We start from the raw sequence: 21,588 nt of genomic DNA, 5'->3' as shown, positions 1-21,588 counted from the left end.
TTAAAGAGAATGATCCTAAGTGAGCCACCCGTAGACTTCTCCCATTCTGAGTTTTAATAAGCTGTTTGGTAGAGTAGAGCTTTAAAGTTAAAAATTAAAATCAGAAGCACATATTTCTTGTGGGAGAAGAGAGTTGCATCCAAAAATGGACACATTTTGCCAGCAATGCCACTGACTTTACTTCATGCAGAACTGCAACTATGAGCTGTTGGTAATAGGAGCTGGCTTTGAGCTTACACATAACAGTTACTTGGGAAGACAAACATCATCACTCTGAACATCCCACCTTCTTTCTTCTTCCTCCAAAATATGTACTGAGCATGACATCGTATGATACGGGATATCCCTTTGGCCAGATTGGATCAGCTGTCCTGGCCATGACCCCTTCTAGCTTCTTGTGCATTTGGCACAGCGTGAGAAGCTGAACAGTCCTTGACTACTTTGCAACAACTAAAATATCAACGTGTTATCAATATTATTCTCATATTAAATCCAAATCAGGGCACTGCACCAGCTATTGTGAAGAAAATTAAGTCTATCTGAGCTGAAACCAGGATAATCTCTTATTGACATAAATTGAAGGTGTGCTCACTTGTTAATATGTGCACTAGGAAATTCTCTGCCATTTGCTTGACACGGTGTTACACCTGTGGGTGTGCATTCCTGCAAGGCCAAAATGGAGGCATTCTTCCAAACATGCTTAGACCTTTACTCCCTTCTCCTACTACATCCATCCATATCCGTGACTGTGAAACTGGACTGAAAGATGCAATATTTATTAGAAACAGGTCAGATAGATTTTTAAAAATATAATAATTAAAAAAATTAAAAAGAGAAAAGAAGATTAAGAAAATTAGGTTGATTTATTTGCTTTCAGTGTAGATATTTGCCTTACTCGCCTCCCTAAAATCCTCAAATATAGCTTGTGGGGTCCTAATTTATGTTAATCTTTTGTGGTTCCTACTGCAGAGAGAAAAGGATGCTACTATCAGTGATTACACAAAGTTCCTTGGCCAGCCACTCTTCTGTCTGCAGCAGGACACAGCTGAGAGCTGCTATGGCTCACCTTGAGGGTCTCTGAGCTACAAGGCTGCCAGGTAAATGAAGACCACAAAGATCCTTTCCAATACGAAGTTACTCTTCACCCTCTAATCTGCTTTACCTCTAAGGACACTGTTTGGACATTGGAGGGAAGACAGCTTTTCACTTCCCTAATCTATTTTACAGCTCTAGAAAAGCAAACCTTTGTTCTACTGTTAAGTTCTTTGTCTTTTAGATGGCAATGAAGATTCTGACTTAATGCCGCTAATTACAGTGCATTCGAGGTCCCTTCCAATCCCTAACATTCTGTGATTCTGTATAATATGGTTGCTGCTTCCTTGGGTTACTCATTGATCCCTGAACAAGAGAACTGAGAGATAAATAAATGAATGACGGTCGTGTCAGAGGAAACAGCATTCAGGTGAGTCTGTAGCAGGCTCCTATTTACTGTGGACTGAGGCTAAAGGGAGCAGCCTGGGGTTGTATGATTGCACCTTGAAAGTATTTTTTCATCTGCTTATTTTGTCTCTGGAGAAGAGATCTGTACACTTATATTAAATTTAGCTTCCACAATTTTGTCAAAGGTTATCCGTTTAGAACTATTCTAGAGAGAAGAAATTTGGTTGATTAATTTTTCCCTGAAGCAGCAGAAATAACTACAAATGAATTTAGAGTATATTTCGGGTCTGTAAAATATCATATTCTCATTTATTTCACAAGAACTCTGGCAGTTGGACTTGTACATACACAGAAAAAGGCATGTTAACCCGTACCACGCAGTATACTTTCAGGAGGGAAATTATTACATCCTTTGCAGTGAGATCTTTCTTCATCCAACAGACACTTCCACAAGTCTCATGAAAGATCTCTTTTTAAATTATTGAAAAGAACTCATTTCCCTTAGATCATCTGTCTTGCTTTAATTTTCCTTCAGCAATAGTTGCTTTTTTTGGTTTCTTCATATATTGCTGAGTTTTCTATCAGCTGAATTACTCTAGGGAGTTCCTGAAACTAATGGTCATCCAGATTTTATTGTCCCTACTTATCCTCATCTCTGCTACTTACCTTCTATTTCACCTCTTTTGCTGCAACATCTGTGAGACTCAGAATCGATAACAATTTCCTCCAATTTATCTCCTCAGAAGCTAAGCAGGTATCTTTTATTAGAAGAGGTGATTTATAAAAGTTAGAGAATAAATGTGCTGTTCTGGGAAGAAAGGGCACTGTTTCACTGGGCCTTCTGCTCTCTTGCAGAGCCTCACTTGAACTACTTGTGGTCATCACAGTGGCGGATCTGGTGTCGTTCCCTCTTCCACTTTCAGCTGGACATACTTTGCCAATGATGGCATGCTCAAGAGGGTTCCCTTTATTCTAAGGCATGGCCTTTTGAATAGCACAGAACAGAGTGAATTCTGAAAATCCAGTGTGTGATTATTAATCCTCTCAAGGACATTTAAGGACATAGTCATCAAGTTCTGATTGCACTTCAAGTAAGCACAGAAATTCTGTGCTGCTCTGTGGTTCCAGATTTCCCATCCCTTTTCTCCAGGTATTGCAATCAAGACACAGTTTTATATTATTTCTGTAAATCCTTGAGTAAATAAGTGTCTAAGAACCATGCAGAGATTAAATCAGAGTGATAAATTTCAGCCATTTTTCTCCAATGGGACAGCTGAGAATCAGAATCAGTACTAAAGCCTAAGGAAACACTTCCATTTCTGATATTTTCTTTTCCTAGTTGTGTGTAATTTTGTCATTTTATGCAAATGAAGTCCAGATAATATTAATCAACTTCTCTTTAATCAAACAAGGTAGTTAATACCAGAGTAAATCTGACACACAACATGCACACAGGAACATGAAGCACATGAAAGTCTCAGTAATTCTTTGCAGATCAATACTGTCTATGGCGAAACTGAGCAAGCTGTTTTATCTCTGTATGTCTCTACTTTCCTGTCTCTGCTCCCTTCTCCTCTCCTTAAGGTAGGAGAAGCTTTACTTTCTTGCTTGTGGAGTCACAAATCCTTTGCAAAGTTTCTGGTTTTTGCTCTGCAGGTTTGTACAATAACTACTTTTATATCATTAAATAAAACAAACCAGGGGCAGTTCTCTTGTCTGGAAGTAAAGAGTCATGTAAGACCTGTATTCATGTATGTTGACATTCTTCTACTACAAAACAGAATATCTTGGTACAATCCTTGACATAGCTGTCACCAACACCATGCCCAAGTCCCATTCCCAAAGAGTTAGTTGCTAAAGAATAAAATAACACCACCAAGCAGAAAAATAATAAAATAAAATAAAATAAAATAAAATAAAATAAAATAAAATAAAATAAAATAAAATAAAATAAAATAAAATAAAATAAAATAAAAGTAAAAAAAAATAAAATAAAATAAAATAAAATAAAATAAAATAAAATAAAATAAAATAAAATAAAATAAAATAAAATAAAATAAAATAAAAGTAAAAAAAAATTATTCAGTACTGCAGTACTGTTGTCTGAACCCATATTATTTAGGACAGTTATAGTCAATTTCAGTTGTGGCTAATCATTTCATTGTATTATAAAAATCATTTGACCTGATATTAAAATACCTATTTATTCTGAGGGATGTTTTGGAATAATTGTAAATGAAAGGCATCAGATAAAATCACTAGAGGGAGTTATCACAGAGGTTTTATCCAAACATCAGAAATGAGAGTAGTCTAGAGAAGCACAATGAAGGTGTACATACCACATGAAAGAAAATTTCAGCTTTTGGGGCTGATTATTATGTAAAATGCGGAACAACTGAAAATCATCTACAACCTAATTGTTTTTATGTACACAATTAATACTCCGTATTTCTTTCTGAATGTGTTTTAAATTTATTCTGTTATGCGAATGTGTTATTTATTCTCTAATAAACTTCATCGTTAAGGATATCTCCTGGTATATGACCTGTGGATGACAGAAGCAATAAGGACAAACAGATGAAGACTGGTGTCCACATCTCAATTAAGTTGGTTAAGGTTAGGTTAAAATAGCACTTTTTCATACTTGAAAGTCAGCACACTCACCTTTTTATTTGAGGTTAAGTCCAGTTCCTGAAGGTAAATATTTGCTGAGCATTTAAAACGTTTTCCATGGATCCAAAAGCTCTGGAATGCTACTATCACTAATGACTTGCTATCTTTCATCTCTGTTACAGACAGGCAATGCAATTTCAGGAGCTGCATAGTATGTTAAGAGTGGAATGTTTATTGAAGGATATCTTTTCTCTTCCCCTTGGGGCTCTAGAGGTGATTTATTTGATATTCACTCTCCTTGGCCATTCAATTTTCTGTTTAGCTGAGCATAAAACAGGTGCTATGAAGAATCCATAGCTTCCAAAAGTCTCAGTATTTTTGCAGTGCTTCACATTGGAAATATTAGGGGTAAACTTAAATTAGAAAAGCAACAAAAAAGTTTAAGAGGAAATGGAAATGTTGATCACTTGTTTCCCATAAAGATCCTGTGTGGCTTTGGGACTTCGGTGCTTTCTGTGCATTTGGAAATAAAATAGTTCCCCACTTTACAGAACAAGGGGGAAACAAAAAGCACTTATAGGGTAACAAATAAGCAAACATTTCTAGATGAATTTTTCCATGTGAGCATTCCAGTGACAGGCACACTCTCTACACTTGGATTATCCTTTTATGACCTTCTCAGTCGAATGGGCAGCCCAGAGCAACTCCAGGATCAGAGCATGACTGAAAGTATAAATCTTATCCTAGTCCATTTTCCTTCATAGCTTCACAAAATAAATTAGTTGCATGAACCTTCTTTTATTTCAGATGTAGCTCTTTCCCCTTTGAGTGCTCTGAAGAATCTGTTCTTTTCAAAATCTTGCTAAATGCCTTTTCCACCCTATATAAATGATGCAGAAAAAAAGTCCCCAACATAATCTGCTTGTAAGACTGGGTTTTGTCCTCTTGTGACATCCTTCCCAGGTCAGTGCCTTAGGCTGCTCTCCCTAGAATCAACCAACAAGCCTATCTTTGAACTAAAGCTTAAATATTCATAGCCACCAGAGACAAAGAGTTGAAACCAAGAGAGCATACGGCACTTCAAGGTTCTGGAAAGCAGAGCTTTAAAGCCATGCAGGAACTCAGACCATCCATGGACAATGACATTATTGACTTGCATCCTATCTATGTGAAGAAGCCTTCCTGCAAGTTTCATGCTTTTTCTTTTGCTTTCTTCTTTCCCCTCTGCTGCAAAGCCTAGAGATTATCCCACAGCAGAAGAACATTCTTCTGGATTATAACCCCTCCACAACATCCCACACTCTGCACATGAGTCTTGCTGCACTGCAGAGACATAAAACCATCCTGTCTCCTGACTAGGTATGACTCAATGCCAAACAAATCCTCAGTAGGCAAAACTAGGTGTTTCATTTCCAGCTTATAGATGGTTTTAATATCAAATCTGACGCAAATCTATTGAAGGGAGGTGGGAGGCCCTTAGATCCTTGGGATCTCTAAAGTGCAGAGCCAGATGTAGATAGACTACATCTCTCTAGCTGTCCTCAGCTGTGTCATACAGCTGTAAGAATGCTCTGGTTAGGTTGCAATTAGTTTACATCTGTCCCTAGTAGGTACTGGCTGTGTACCTATGTCTGAGTAGCCACTTCTCAGCCATTACCTTGGAACCTCTGTTGATAAATAGATAGGATAGAAAAAAAATAGCTACACTTCTCTTTTTATTTCTTTGTAAACACTTGCAGTTCATGCTACATTTTTCATAAATAAATTGTATACTACTTCAACAGGCATGAATACACATAAATTGGTCTGGTAGAGTTAAGGATTTTTGTTTTAACTTCAAACAGCTTACAGCTTAAACTTATGAGAGAAGTTTTCCCTTTCAATTTACTGAATGGAAGTCATACACTGAATAACAACTTTCTTATAATTAGGCAAGACAACTCCCACTGCAGCTAGAAACAGGTATTTTTCACTGAAAAAAAGCAAAGTCAGGTCTCTCTAGACCTTGTTTTTTTTTGAAGAGCTAAGCTGTATTGCTCCATTCTTATTCACAATCACCGTTTCCTGAAGTCCTTATTTGTAAAAGCATGTCAGAGGGCTAAATTTAGCACTGCTGTGCATAAACAAATCCCATACAAAATTAAGTATGGTTTGGATTCTGGAGGAGTTAACGGCTAACATGTCTTTTGGAAATGATGCTTATGTTCTTCTAAATTTGGGTGTTGCTGCAGAGAATTTACAACTTCTTGTGTTTAGGATAAAAGAAGACAGCAAATGTCATGTGGCACCACATTCAGCTAGATATGGTGAATGTGACATTGGCTCCATTTTATTGTAAACAGCTGGCAAGTAGGTTTTTCCACCAAAGCTAGTCATCAAGAGAGTCTTTGTACAAGCCCTTTTCTAGAACATGATTTCTCTGAGCTACTTTAAATGTCCACATTACGTACAAGTGACCTAAGAACGTCCTGTTCTCCTCCATTAACTATAGAGGGAACTGTGATGACTAGCCCACATAGAAGTATTTAAATTGTAGACATTTAAGTGTGTTTAGATAAATTTCATCCTGAGGGCTGTGGTCCCTTTGGGTGGCAGTCCAGAAAATGATCAAGATGATCCATGCAAGAGCCTATAGATATAATATATTTGAAAGAAAGAGTAGGCACATTTGCCATAATACAGAGAAAATGACTAATGGGCTCACATCTGAAATGGCCAAAATGTAGGCTGATGCCAAAGGGTAAGGGCAGAGGCAGGAGTCCCTCTTGTCATCTGTTTCCTTTCACCTTTGCCCCGGGGGGAATGGCACAGGGTAGACTGGGAACAGAGGCTGGTGTCCTGCCAGTGGGACAGTCGTAATGTCCCAGCTTCTAAAACAGCTGGGCAGATCTGCAGTCCTTGCACGTGTCCCTGAGGGTCTCACCAGGACAGCTGGTTTCAGTGATAACATTTTATTCATGTTACTGTACAGTTCATGCTTGGGACAGCATCAAGTCATCCTTTTAAGGATGCACTGGAAAGGCAGGAGGCCACATCAGCTGACTCCTGGTATGCACCATTTTGTGGTCAAGATGCCATTTTTCTCATCTCATTCAGTGTCCACTTGATGAATATGTGACAAATACAAAAATCCCAGCAGGTTTACATCAATGTCTTTTACTTCTCTTCCTCCTAGCCCAGGGTCTTCTCCTGCTTGGTGAACACATCTGAGTGAGCTTTTCATTCCCCCTTTGGTAGTTAGGGAAGGAACTACTGATATCATTGAGATCCACACAAGAGAAAGGTTTGCCTATTCATTGCCTTTGGGACAGCAGGCACAGGTCAGCACAACAACTCAAGAAAAAAAGGTGATGGTAAACAAACTGTTTTGGGAAGATCTATTTCATGTCCACCCAGAGGCCCCATCAGTGATTCTTAACACAGTGTTACCCGAATGAGGCATAGTTCAGGTTGTATATGTACACGGCACATTTAAAACTGCAGTGAACAAAATGGATTATACAAATCAAACGTTTTTGTGTCAGCCTTCCCTTACACAATATTACTAAGACTGGCCAAGCAGTCTTGTGGTTACCCGGCATGTCATGAGAATGATACATGTTTTTGTAGAGTATGTACCACTATGACATGGCTGACGTTACTTTCTGTCTTTTACGTATGCCCATGCATAGGAGAGACCACGAGTATGTGTTTTACACATGCTTGACTGGACTGTCCTATATTTTTTACTCTAACCAGTAAAAAGGATGGCTATAGTTGCATGGTATTACTCACCTGCCCAGCAGCAAAAATTCTCCAGCGAGACCCAGGCGCCGCATGGCCATTAAGAGCCCTCTCACAGTCATGCCTTCACAGAAGCAGGCAACCACTCTTGCCTTGGGCAGGTGGCTCCGAAGCTTTCGCAGCAGCTTGTCAAAGCTCTGTTCACCAGCATTGCTATAGATCTTATAGGAATGTGCAATGCAGATCCCTTCCTTGGCTGCGTTATCTTTGAAAGCTTCCATTCCACTTTCTCCATAGTTTCCTAAATACCAACAGAAACACATATGCATATATTAAAATTTGCAGAAGATTTTCTTGCTTTGGAAACAGCAAATAGTTTAAAGAATACAGAACATATCTGCACAAAAATCAGTACCAAGCTTAACAAAATAACAGTAACACTTAATTCAGTCCATTTTTCAGGTCAAGATCAACAAATTTTCCTAGAAACTTCACTTCTATTTAGGAGCCTGTGTCTCTGCTGAAACCAAGGTCTGTTAGGTACTTCAATAGCTGTGAGGATCTGGCCCACAACGTGTACAACAACATATGTATGAACTTTAGTCTCTTCCGATTCTGATAAATTGGCTGAATGTGGTTAAGTGCTCTGGGGTTTATTCCAGAAAATTTGAAAATATATGTTCAGAATAAGTTTTGGGGTGTAGTATTTTTAATATACGTAAAACAAAACCATGACTTGTAAGACATGACTTTGTTCTTAAAGCAATTTGAAAAACAACATTTTTTTTAAAGTACACTAAAAGGTAAGTCTTATCTTTTGAAGGAAGGAAGAACTTCTGGTGACTCAAGAAAATGAGTGGTATAACTGGATTGCCATCACAGAGATCACAGGATCACAGATGAACTAACTAATTGTACTCCCGTGATTTTTTTTTTTTTTATTTTTTTAACAAAATATCTACCAACTGAACAGGAAAAATTTCGCATTTTCTTTCAATTTATTTTTCCCCTGTGGGATAAACTGATAATAATTATTAACAGATAGATATAATATATTTATTGTTATTTATTCGGTCTCGCCATGGAAAAATTCCTCATTACCAGGCCTACACAAAATTAACAGTGCTTAAACAGTTGATGTACTGATGCCACTGACAATCATCCTGACCAGGGCTGTCTGTGGTTCCCTGTGCTCATCCTTCTTTCTGTCTAAATTTGTTTCATATCTCATTCAAATAGGAAGGCTTTTGAGGCAGGAAATCTTTCTCCAAAGTATTGCCCTAACCCCTCAGTAATATTCCACAGAAACATGGTCAGTACATTAATAAGACTGAGAGTGTTAAAGTAATGCTGTTGCAAGGAACTTCTGACCCTTCACTTATTTCTGTTACTTTGCAAATGGAAGAATCTGTAAGGAAAATGCTTTATTTTACCACCACTGTACAAGAACATGAAAAACACTGTTTCCAGTTTGAATATCTTACCATTCAAACAGCCAAAGTGATAAAGAGCAGGAGAGGAAACACCACCAGTTTCTTTTCACATTGGGAATGAATCATCAAGACCTTGGATTTTCCAAATGGTACCCAACCAGAACAGTAACCTGGATGCAGATCTCCTCACCTAATATGACTTTCATTTTCCTCCCTGCTGTGATCAGGCCTGATGGAAAAGCCATTACTACACAAATTGTGCCTGAAAAAAATGTCATAGGATTTTAAAACTCTGTTGTGGCAGTGCTTCCTGGGAGATGTAAATCAAGTGCCAAGTGCTTCCCCATGTGTTACACTCTCAGGGCAAGCTCTGTTTCTTGTGATACGTGAGCATCAAGTAACTCTAATGAGATGCTTAAACAGTTCAGCTAGACATCAAAAATACGGTGCCTCATGAAAGATATTTTAGCCTTAGAATTCAGTCTGAAAGAAAAATGAGGGTCAATCACATATAACTCCCACCGAGCTCCAATACCATCTAAAATAAAATTAAGCTGTTTGACAGGAAATGCACCATTTTTAAAAAAATTATTATAATTTAGGTCAATCTGGATAAACAATAAATGTTCTGTTTCATTTCTCCTAACAGAAAATAAAAATTAAAAAAAAAATCATATGAAACTTTGTCATAGAGTATAGAAGTTTGGGGAAAAGCTGTTCCACAGTATATTTCAAAGATATTGAAATTTGTAAGACTTCATTTTCTGTCAAAAAACTGTCAATGGGAAATTCACAGCCAGGTCTAATTGGCTTGCAGAACTGGATCTCTTCAATGTTCCAGATACTACGCTCTTTGTTTGTAAGTGTTATAAGTCTACAATCTGTTAACCTGAGGCTTGCTATAAAGCTGAGAATAGGTTTAATTACGGTACTGAAAAATAGTAGGTCTTGCAATGAATATGAATTGCATTAATTCTTTTCCAGTCAAATAAATGTTGCTCTCACACAAATGTCATGGACTCATCATGTATCAAGACAGAGTGACTTTGTGAAACCATGCAGAAAGCAATGTGTCATCCAAAATGATAGGAAATATTAAACTAGCAAGGCCACTTAGCAAAATTCTACATTCTTAAAATTTAGACAATAAACATCCTAGTAGTCCAAATGTGATAGTGACTGAGTTGTCCAGCTGGGAAAACTGTAACTGTATGGCATGAGCTCAAGGGAGATTTGATGAAAATAGCAGCTTTGCTTCAAGACGCTCATACAGATACAGCAGTGGAGCTCTTGTCATGATCATTGCTGATTAAACTCAATTAATCATTCATAGTGAATTTCCCTGTTGTGCAAGAGGTTTGATGAGGTATGTACATTTAATCTGAGCTATACTGTGGGAATAGTGAACACTCCTTGATGGAAAAATAAGTTGTCTTCTACTAAGCTCCTTTGCATCACATATTAAGATGAATTTTCTCTGATCTGCCTTTCTGTGGAAAACCTGTACATGCATGAAGGTACACATCTGGCACTGAGCAAAAGGGACTGGGAAACTGGGGAAGTTACGTTATATCATTTCCTTAAGGATGAGATGTGAGGTTCACAGTGGAAAAACATCTCCATGCTCTCTGTATGGAACTGGACTCCTCATGGACATTTGGTTCTTGAACTGTGGCATTTCAATAGCAATATGACTAAAACTGTCACAGCAAGAGAAAGTTTCCACTGACAGGGCAGTTTCTGCTCTTAGGCCATGTCTGTGGCACAAGGAGAAAGATACAGGGACTTTAGGGCTTGCACACATGAATGGACAAGGTGAGGACTTATGTAGCTTGACTATGAGGAGTTTGTAGTTTCACTTTCAAGTGAAAATTAATTGAGAAACCCTATGCTGGAACCATAGCAAAGCCTTCTGTGAGTCCTCTGTGATGGAAGCTTTCTACATCCTGGCAATTCATCTGTGGAGCTGTTTTGTTTCCACTTCTAAATTTAAAGAAAGTTCTTAAGGAAAAGTTAAACAGAAGGGAGAGATTGAGTTACTTCTGCTTGGTTAGTTCCAGTCCAGCAGAAAAGGCTCAGCAAACAACACAAGCTGGAAGTATGATCAAATTATAACCATCTTCTCCTCCCCCAAGAAACTCCATCTCCATTTCAGTGTTTGGAAACCAGCACCTCTATATTGTGATTAGATATATTCAGAACATATATGTTTTGCTGAGGAAAGCATCACAATTTTTTACTGGATGTCCATCTCCTCTTGAAAGTTTGTCTGATGGTGGCATAATCAGAGCTGCTAGATGGTGATGGCTTTTGTAAATATGTCCTATACTCATGGCAACTGGCAGCAGGATTCTTTTAAAATGCCAGCCTGAATCCTGTATGTTGCCTACCTGAATGTCTGGCCTTAAGCCCAGTTCAAAAGCTATTCCCATATGTCACTGTATGTTTTAAAAAAATCTATTACATCATCATGTAAAAGACTTATCCCTGCTTTAGAGTTGGAAATTTGTTCGAAACTCAAGCATATGCATCCCCACCTACAGTCTAACTATAACAATCTGTCAGTTCCACTTCCAATGAATCAGTACTAGAAACTATTAAGAAGCTTAAAAAGAACAGATTGTGCTTTTTTCCAGATGAACCTTAATATAGTACAGTACATAATAATACTTCAATCTGATAGGAGAGGGTCAGGAAAACTGCAAGCTGCTCTGGCTGCTCTTCCTGCATAACAATTGAGCCAATTAAATATCTAAACATAAACCATTAAGATCTTATCTGCATTACACAGAAAAACAAGGGTTTTAATCTTAAAATACTAAACAAAATACACTGACATCTGCTCTATCACACTAAAGGCTAGAAATATGAGATCAAAAGGATATAATGAACTATATTTTCTCTTGCCCAGGAATTTTTGGGATGCCACACATTTCTTTTTGAATGCAAGAGCTTTTTTATCATTAGCTGCACACAAAAATTGTTATCAGGTAATTGGTTTACAAGAGAGTTTCAGTGAACACATATGGGAATCAACCTTTAGGAGAGATTTAGGACATAAAATTGCTTCAAGCAGGATGAAGTGAAAATTCACAAAATAAAAGGAGGCTCAAGTGAAATTGAAGAAACACATTATGTCATTCATTTAGCTGGTAATAATCCTACCTACCACAAAGCATGTTTATTCAAGCAAAAGTGCTACCATCATTTTTATAGTCAAAGCAGAGCAAAACACAGAATAATAGTCTATGCTGTATCTGAGACACAGAAAAGAAGCCAAGCCAGGTTCAAATTCTCAGTAGAATTTTGAAAGCAATATAGGGAATATAGAGCTTATTTTTTAATTAACTTTCATTGTCATCAATAGGATGAACTTTGCCAGAAACACCTAAAAAATCTAAGTAGGTATAATTTAAAAATGTTAGTGGGAATAATGGAAGATATTTAGGAAAGGTAACATGTTGATGGATTAATAGGATGGTCTTCCTGAAAGTCAGGGTAATGGGAGTGTAGAATAGTTTCCCAAATGGAAATGTTAGAAGTCTCTTTGAATGTTACAATTCAAATTAATCATGGTAAAACACCAACAGTACCTACTACTATTGGTACATAGTAGATATAGTCCACATTTAACTCCCGTGACTGTATAAGCCTTTTAAAGTTTCATCACTACTAAGAATAGGAACATAATACTAAATCTCTTAAGCAACTACAGCAACCACATGCTACTGATATAACATTATGAAAATCACAGCCATCCTGGTACAGTTATGCCTGCAAACAGAGGAGGACAATAGAGCCTTGTTTCCTTCTGAAGGGTACAAACTAAAAGAAATCAAATCATACATGCCTGAAATACTGCTCTGGTGAAAGGACACTAACCCATAATAAGTCCCACTAGGCTTTCCTCAGCATGACACCACATTGTATCTCCAGCTCCATGTCTCCTTTGGAGCTGCATATTAAAACAGTCATTATGAAGCTTCTTCATCGGGCCACTGCAGAGCTGTGGAACAGCACAGTATAAAACCAAGAAAGACGACCTCTTGATGAAAATATGTTCTGTTATATGCAATTAGTTTTCACACAAGAGTTGTTTTCCTATGATATTATGCTCTTTGGCAGGAGTTGTCAAGGTTTATCTGTTGCTTCTCATGCAGAACCAAATGATCATGTTGAGGAAAGGTTTCTCCGAAGAAAGGACTACTCAAGCAAAGCAGCCAGGCAATGTTGGTTGGGCTTGGAGAAGTATCAGACAACTAAAAAACAGCAAAGGAACAGCACAGGGCAAAAATTCCCTCTGTGATTAATTTAAGAAAAATACCTACTTTGTTCTTAAAACTGCTGTATCTGCTTTCCTTAGGCACAGAAAAACTCAATGTGATTCAGAGTGCATGATCTGACAGCTGAGGCTTTATAAGGGACATAAAACACTGATAACTGCAGTTAGGACTCTGTCCTTAGCTACCTACATGATCATGGAGACCTCATATATCTATTTCCTTGGATGTTCAACTTTCTTATTCAACCCAAAAGCTCTTTGAACAGCACTTATCGATTGTTAAGTGTTCGTAAAACTCAGACCCAAAAGGATTGTCGGTGGCTTGATCAATGAAGATAGTACAAGATGTGCCAATACAAAGAAGCTTTATTTATCATGACATCATACTGCTTATGAACTTAATTTCCTCTTCAGTTAACAGTTTTGAGATTTTCAGAGTTGTGGATTTGAGGACAATAAATGTTTTCATAATCTCAAAAACATTAACCAAGCAAAAAACCCCACTTCTAATCCTCTTAAAATTAAATTCAATCTGATTGAAATAATTTGTTTAAGTGATCTTATAATATTTAATTTCAATATTGACCATTTTATATTTTTATACATCTCAGATCTCCTTCTACAATGTAAAAAACAAACAAACAAACAACAAAATATGTATTCTAAATCAGGAAATTTATTTTTAAGAAAACTCAAAAATAAATAATTGAAATATTTTGAAATTTTAAAATAAATTCAACATGCTTAATTAAGAAAGTCTGGAGAAGAGAAGACTGAGGGGTGACCTTATTAATGTTTACAAATATATAAAGGGTGAGTGTCATGAGGATGGAGCCAGGCTCTTCTCGGTGACAAACAATGGTAGGACAAGGGGTAATGGACTCAAACTAAAGCACAAGAGGTTCCACTTAAATATGAGAAGAAACTTCTTCTCAGTGAGGGTGACAGACACTGGAACAGGCTGCCCAGGGAGGTTGTGGAGTCTCCTACTCTGGAGACATTCAAAACCCTCCTGGACACCTTCCTGTGTAACCTTGTCTGGGTGTTCCTGCTCCAGGAGGGGGATTTGACTGGATGATCTTTTGAGGTTCCTTCCAATCCCTGACATTCTGTGATTCTGTGAGTGATTAAGCTCTTTTCTGTGAGTTTTATAAGTTTTAGCTACTAGGTGTTTTCTGACTGGAAGTTTTCATTTAAACATTTTTAGACCAGCTCCATTTCTTATATTTAAAAAAAAAAAAAAAAAGAAAAGAAAAAAAGAAAAGTCTATATTAATTTAATGAGATAATATGAATATGCAATGTACACAAAACATAACTGTTCTGAATTAAATGAAATATATAATTTACTATAACTTCATCTGAGAAAGCTCAGAAGTATCACTTTGAAAGTGAAGTTTCTCTTGTCTTTCTCATTTTCTCTTGGCTATTTTGAAATAATAAATTCATTCCTCTTAAGAAAACTATGACCTAGTTTCACAGTTTAATGCACCTCAGTTCTGTTTATTTTTAAATTATCACTTCATAACTTTAAAAGAAAGACTCATTTAAACTTTGTTGTTATGTGAGAAGAGGGAACAGTCTGGAAGCAGCCTATTCTGTTCTCTTCCTTTGATCCATTCTGCTAACTGGCACATCTGCAACTCTGTGGCCTTGTCCACTGAGCAATGTTTGAAGTCCTCTGTGATGCTAATGTCTGCTAAAGGATTTGACAGCTTTTGCAGAAACATGTTGCGATGTCTGTCTGCTGTCCGTGTTTTCAGACTGGAGAGATTAAAAATTTTCCGTACTTCTTTTTTATGAAATTGCTCTTTCTATCTACTTAAGAAATTTCCCTTAGATATTTCCTGTATTTCATAATTTCATTTCAAAATCAAATCATTAATAAAAGCACAGTTCCTAGTAGACGTCAGGGATACTCTACCTTTTATTTTCATTTAGGCATATACTTTTCAATTTTGTTCAATTTTCAGGTAGAAATGTAGACACATGAGACTCACAGTATTGGACTGTAGGTTGTTCCTTTCAGGAGATAAATGCTGTGTCAGAAAGGAGAGGGCTTTGTGGTGAGAAGACTTCAGTCTATGATCCTGCATCCTTCATTGTGGATTCCCAAGGAATGCAGCTTGTCTGGGGTTTCTTCACTGGTACTTGGATCCAGTCCCAGAACTGGTTTAGGTTATTAATTATTACATTTCTCAAAAGACCTGGCCCATTCTACAAGTGAACAACATCAAACTTCTGTATATTCATACCCTCGTACATTCCTTCATATAATTTAAATTATTAACTCTGCTGTGGTATGTGACTGTTCTTTTCTGAAATACAGTTGATGTCCTGTTCTGCTGCTGCAGCAGATGAGCATTGCCAGAACTTATGCAGCAAAAAGAAGCATAATTCAGGGATTAGATAGACTCAGAAGGCCTTCAATTAATCTTTTGAGTTTTCTGGTAAATGTTTCTCTTTCTGCCTTATCTCCTCATATGTGATGTGGAGGTAAAAACTTTGTCCTCATTGTGGTGTTAAAAAAATAGGTGTATTATATATTGAGAGAAACTCAGATAACTACAGAAATGAGGGCTACATTTTTGTTTAACAGACTGAATGAAAACTCATAGTTTCACCTCACAAATCTCATATTTTTTTTATTCAATACAATAACTACATTGTGTTTATAACAACAATAATCACCCTATATGTCTAATATCTTTTTCAATAATAACAACATCTAATATTTCCTACAATAATTGCAGATGATGGCAAGGTTGGTCCAAAGAGAGTATCTTAATTTCTCTTTGACTGTGCACATTCATGTTCAGCATGTTCATTTGGGACAAGAGCAGTGCTCATGACTCTACCCATCTGAACTCTGGGGACAGCGAGGTCCATCGGGAATCCATGAATATTTAGAGTAGTAACTGGAAGGCAGATCTATGACTTCATTTTCAAGATGTGCTTGTCAAAAGACTTCAAAGGAGATTATATTAAGTTTTCTGGGGCATATTAATCATTCTTAAAGTATACTGTGTATAATGAGAAGGCCTATACTGTTTGACTAACTACTTTCTTGGAGATAGTCTCATTTTAGGATCGTGTTGGATGATTGTTTCCTCTGGGCAGATAACAAAGATTGCATCTTAGAAGAATATTTGAAAAATGCGTTTGAATATGGTAGGGGTAGAGGTGGTTTTTGAATTGTAACTTCAGAGGGTATTGCCAAGAAGGAAAAGATGGTCCTGAGCTTTAGAATGTAGAAACTGAAGAAGGAAAACATAGTAATAGACCAGGATTGAAGGTAAGAGTAAAATCTCCTGAATTTGCCCCAGGGCAAAGGAATAGTTAGTTATCAGACAATTACAGAATACTTTTTTGTTTAGAAGCTCTTTATAATGGTGGAGATGTCATGGCTACCACAGAGAATCTGTCCCAAGCCAAACTAGTCTTTTCATGAGTTTCTTTTCCTAGTTCTTAATCTGTTCTTCTATGTTCTCTTTCAACTTAAGCTTAGTATTTCTTGTCCTACCAAATATGAGTGAAACTTCTCAATTTGATGTTTTCAGAAGTTCTTAACAGTTTTGAAGACAACCACCATATCTCTACTTTTTTTTTTTTTTTTTTTTTTTTTTTTTTTTTTTAAAGACTAAACAAGTGCAGTTTTAATCTGATTATCCTGATTCCTGTACGTCTTTTCATTTTTCTGGTTTTCATGTGGTTAATCTCCAATTAATTAATGTTGTCCATCCAGGATGATGGACAATTTTTCTGAAGATATGGTACTTTTTCATCTTGTACCTTGCCTGAGCAGCATAGAATTTAAAGAATCTTTAATATTTTTAGAACATATTGCCTCTCTGTATACTTTCAGTATGATATTTTCCTTTTACCACAATGGAATGACACTGTTGACTCAAGTTTAACTTGTGATCCATTTTAATCTTCTGAGTCTTGTTTTCTACAGAGCTGCTTCTCAACTGATCATCTCTCATTCAGTATTTAAGTGACATATTATTCTTTTATAGGAGCAGCTTCATCCAGCATGGTATTGTTTACAGATTTAATAACCATACTCTGTTTATCATAATACAAATCAGTGATGGAAATATCAATTAAAAATGGATTCAAGGAAGATTTCTAAGAAGGCTGTTGGAAAGATAACAAGTGAGAAAAACAGTTTGGATAAAGTTTTAAAGTCAGTTGTGCACCTAACACTGGGAAGTCTAGATTCAGATCTTCTTATAAGAATGTTCATATGCCATAATAAAAAAAAATAATGATTTTAAGATATGGTCACTCATTATTCAAACATGCTCTGAACTGGACACTAGATTGGCTTGATATTATTTTTTTTTTTTTTTTTAGAGAATACACATTGGCTTTTATTTATGACACCAGGAGGAAATTACTAATTTCTTAAAAATAATTGTTTATCTCTTCAGAAGAGAAATTAGTTAGGCTGAGCTCTTCCCTGACTTTCTTTTTCAAGACAGGTAGTTTTAATCCATTTCAGTTTGTTAGAACCTTATACATATGCCAAATTTCTCCGGGAGAACCATTAAAGTCTTCAACACTCTTTCAATCAATTCAGCTAGGTAGATGAAACATAAGTTTTGAGAATTTTTCATTATCTAATCTGTATAAATTTCTGTAAATTTTGAGTTCTTTTATACTTATTCTAGCATAACATAGAGTATAACAGGCAGAATTTAGGTACTTGAGAAAACCATAATCCTAAAGCATCCTTAATCCTTAAGCATCAGCTGCCTAGATCTGAAATTGTCACCATTTATCAAGTCTTCACACTCAAGTCTCCAAGTACATATAAAATGTATCTATGTCAAATGAGTCACACATCCTGAATTGTTTTTTGACCAGAAAAATCACTTTATTAAGATGGATAGATTGTGGTCTCATTTCTTTTATATTTTGTCTTTTCCACCCTTTTCCAAGAAAAATAGGTTATACACTGAAGAATATAGCACGTTTTTTGAAACTGAAGGATATGAGTTTGAACACACCCAGGTTAATGAGGGAATGAGACCTGAAATTTCAGTATGTCCTGGGAGCATATAGTAGGCTATGATGTGAAAAAGCTAGCCTCCTCCTCTACTGATGTTTTAAAAGAAAATAAAAGTCTGTTTCTGAGATAAGGTTCCAGCTGGAAGCCAAGTGAACAGTAGTACTTAAAGATGTTGTGATCTATATGCATCATGTTCTCTTGTGCATTCTTAACACAAAGATTTTCTGAACCACATGATTAAGCATCTTGGTCTATTCAGATATTAGACAGAGAGCTTGGGTACCAAACACAGAGCTAGGCATTCCATGATGAGGATCAGGAACCTAAAAGTACAGACTTGGCAATATATGTTTCTGAGATAGATACATTCTTTAATGCATCTAGCCTGAAACCTTTCTGGAAAGCAACAGATGTAGCTGAATATAGTTTATCTTTTGGCAATTTAGGATTTTATTTGAGTCTCTGATCATCTGCTTATAACAATATCAGTCTCTAGCCTCCATTTTTATTTTTTTCCATACTGTTGTTTTTTTTTTTTGGGGGGGTGGGGGGAGGAGGGAAGGTGGGGAATGCTTGTGTAATACATGACATAATAAACTGGAAAATAAACTACACAAATTATAGAAATTGTAGAATAAATACTCAGCTGGGGAAAAAAATTGAACTCAAATTCCTGAATATTATTTATAGTTTTTTTTTTTTTCCATCTATAGTATCTAATGTCTGATCCAATATCAGAGTGGCAAACATAGCACACTCATCTACTGAAAAGAAAACACTACTGAAAAAAGCCCAAACTGTTCTGCCTTCAGGCAGTGAAACAAGTGGGCAAACTAATCTATCTAGGCATGTAATGAAATAGCCAGGCTGTTTCACATGGACCATCAAATGACCATGAAGACATTCCTCCTCCAACCTTTACTACATATTACACCGTTATATTAGCAAGAGAACTAGAGACTCTATGTCTCTTTGTTCCCTTTTGCAATAATATTTGCTTCAGCATGTTTAGGAGTCATGCCACATTTTTCATCAGCAAATGTATTTTCTTCAAGAAGGTTCTCTGTAATCTGAATGCCAATTTTGGGAGCAGGGATGGAGAAAAAGGGAACAGAGCCTATAGTATATTTGACATTGGATTGCAAGTTTCAGCATTTGCAGGATCAGCATTGGCACTTGGCATGGCAAATTATTGAGTGTTCAGAGCATTCAGGAAGATCAGTCTGTACTCATTTAGCTGGATCTCCCTTTCAAGTGCCCCTTAATTGGCATGATTTCAAGGGTGCCATTGACGGTAAAGTAAATGTGCTTTGGTCACCTGCTGTTGAGGCACATAATGCCATTGTTTGCCTAGGTGTTGGAAGGAAAACCATCACCACAACGCTTACAGACAGCAACACTACAGGTGATAGGTTTTGTCTAGGGGGGGCATTTGAAAATATAGGAAGTTATTCTAGAGTGCTGGACTCTCCTAGAAGGACAAGGAGTAGAACCCCTTTGGACAAAGATCTAATGGCAAAATGACCAGAGGACATTACATTCTCTTTGACTGTGAAATGTTCAAGTGCAAAGATGATGGTGTCATGTCATGTGCTAAACACTGTCATCTATCTTATTTAGCTTCTTCCTTAACGATCTGAAGGGGGAGTAAACAAGTTTAATGAAACTTGCAAAACACTTTGCACCATGTTGAGAATTCCAGCCAGGATACAGAAACATTGCAAAGGTTTCTAAATATATTGTTTACTTTGCTAGAAATTTAAGAAAGTAAACAAGCTCATTTTGTCATGCTTAAACTAAAAATTCTGGACTGGGTGGAAAGGTAAAAGGCAATAGAGAAAACAGAAAGAAAATAAGGCATAATTTTACAATGAGTTATGACTAAGTAAACATGTAAGAAACATGTCTCTCTGTATTTCATTTTATTGTTTTTTAATTGTTAGCTCAGACTTTGGGGAAAAATGTGATTTCCGTTAGCCCAAACTTTTTGCAAGACAGTTCATTTTTCTGAATGTATTTACTCTGTAAAGATAAGCTAATTATTGAACCTTTATTCCCCAAACTGCCAGTGATGTTGTTTCATCAAGACCTTTAGTAAAGATGAAATGGAGAAACTGGCCGCTCATGGCTTGAACAGGTGTACTCTTTGCCGGATAAAGAGCTGGCTGGGTGGCCGGGCTCAAAGGCTTGTGGTGAATTCAGTTAAACCATTTGTATGCTAGGCATGAGTGGTGTTCCCGAGGGATCAGTATTGGGGCCAGTTCTGTTTAATCTCTTTATCAATGATCTGGATCAGGGGATTGAGTGCACCCTCAGTTAATTTTCAGATGACACCTAGTTGGGTGGGAGTGTTGATCTTCTCAGGGGTAGGAAGGCTCTAGACAGGGATCTGGGCAGGCTGGATCAATGGACCGAGGATGATTATACGAAGTTTTACAAGGTCAAGTGCCGAGTCCTGCACTTGGGTCATGTCCTCATTTTGTTAAAAACAAGTTTCTCTTTTAGTGAATTTTCCTTTCAGCTGAAGTCTTCTTAGTAACTGTGCTTTTCTAAAGTAGGATACATGTTTTGGTAGACATAGCAATTGAATGCAAAGTTGCTGATAAGGATGCACATCCCATAAGCGAGGGGGGCAAGGAGGGGCAGGTGACTAAAACTGATCAACTAAGTATTCCATCCCATTCACAAGATACTTCATATAAAAGTGGAAGCTCACAAGGGTCTCGTCCCTTTTTCCTCTTCTTCGACTGTGGCCGACATCTGGGAAGGACCCTGCCTTCCCTCCCTGCGAACTGAGGCATAGTGACAGATTGAAACCAGTTCCAGTTGGCTTCAGAGTCCGATCCAGGACTTCCGGGTGCAGGTTCTGCTACTGCTGGAGCAGTGCTGAACTTGCTGGGACTTTCAAGATTGGTTTTCTTTATTTTGTGTTATTTTCTCTATTTTATTAGTAGCATTAGTAAAACTCTTTTTTTTTTTTTTTTTCCCAACTCTCTCCCTCTGTCCTTCTTTGCCTTCCAATCGCCTGTATTTAGTGGGGTGGGGGTGAGGTGCTAAGAGGGGCTAGCGGGGAGAGGGGGT

General features: G+C 37.0%; 1 protein-coding gene across 3 annotated transcripts in view; it reads right to left on the bottom strand.

Moving 5' to 3' along the window:
• The window catches only part of GRM5 (glutamate metabotropic receptor 5), a gene marked incomplete at both ends in the record, with an annotated part of 250,819 nt that overhangs the window by 133,020 nt on the left and 96,211 nt on the right, over positions 1-21,588 (bottom strand). For all 3 annotated transcript variants that reach the window (XM_082073920.1, XM_082073918.1, XM_082073919.1), the window contains one exon: positions 7,828-8,077. In XM_082073920.1, the coding sequence (XP_081930046.1) occupies positions 7,828-8,077 (250 nt within the window). The remainder of the gene's footprint in view (positions 1-7,827; positions 8,078-21,588) is intronic.

Source organism: Streptopelia decaocto (genome assembly GCF_964273445.1).
Source record: "Streptopelia decaocto genome assembly, chromosome: 1".
In the NCBI taxonomy this organism is placed as follows: Eukaryota; Metazoa; Chordata; class Aves; order Columbiformes; family Columbidae; genus Streptopelia; species Streptopelia decaocto.
This window is presented reverse-complemented; position numbering and strand designations above follow the sequence as displayed.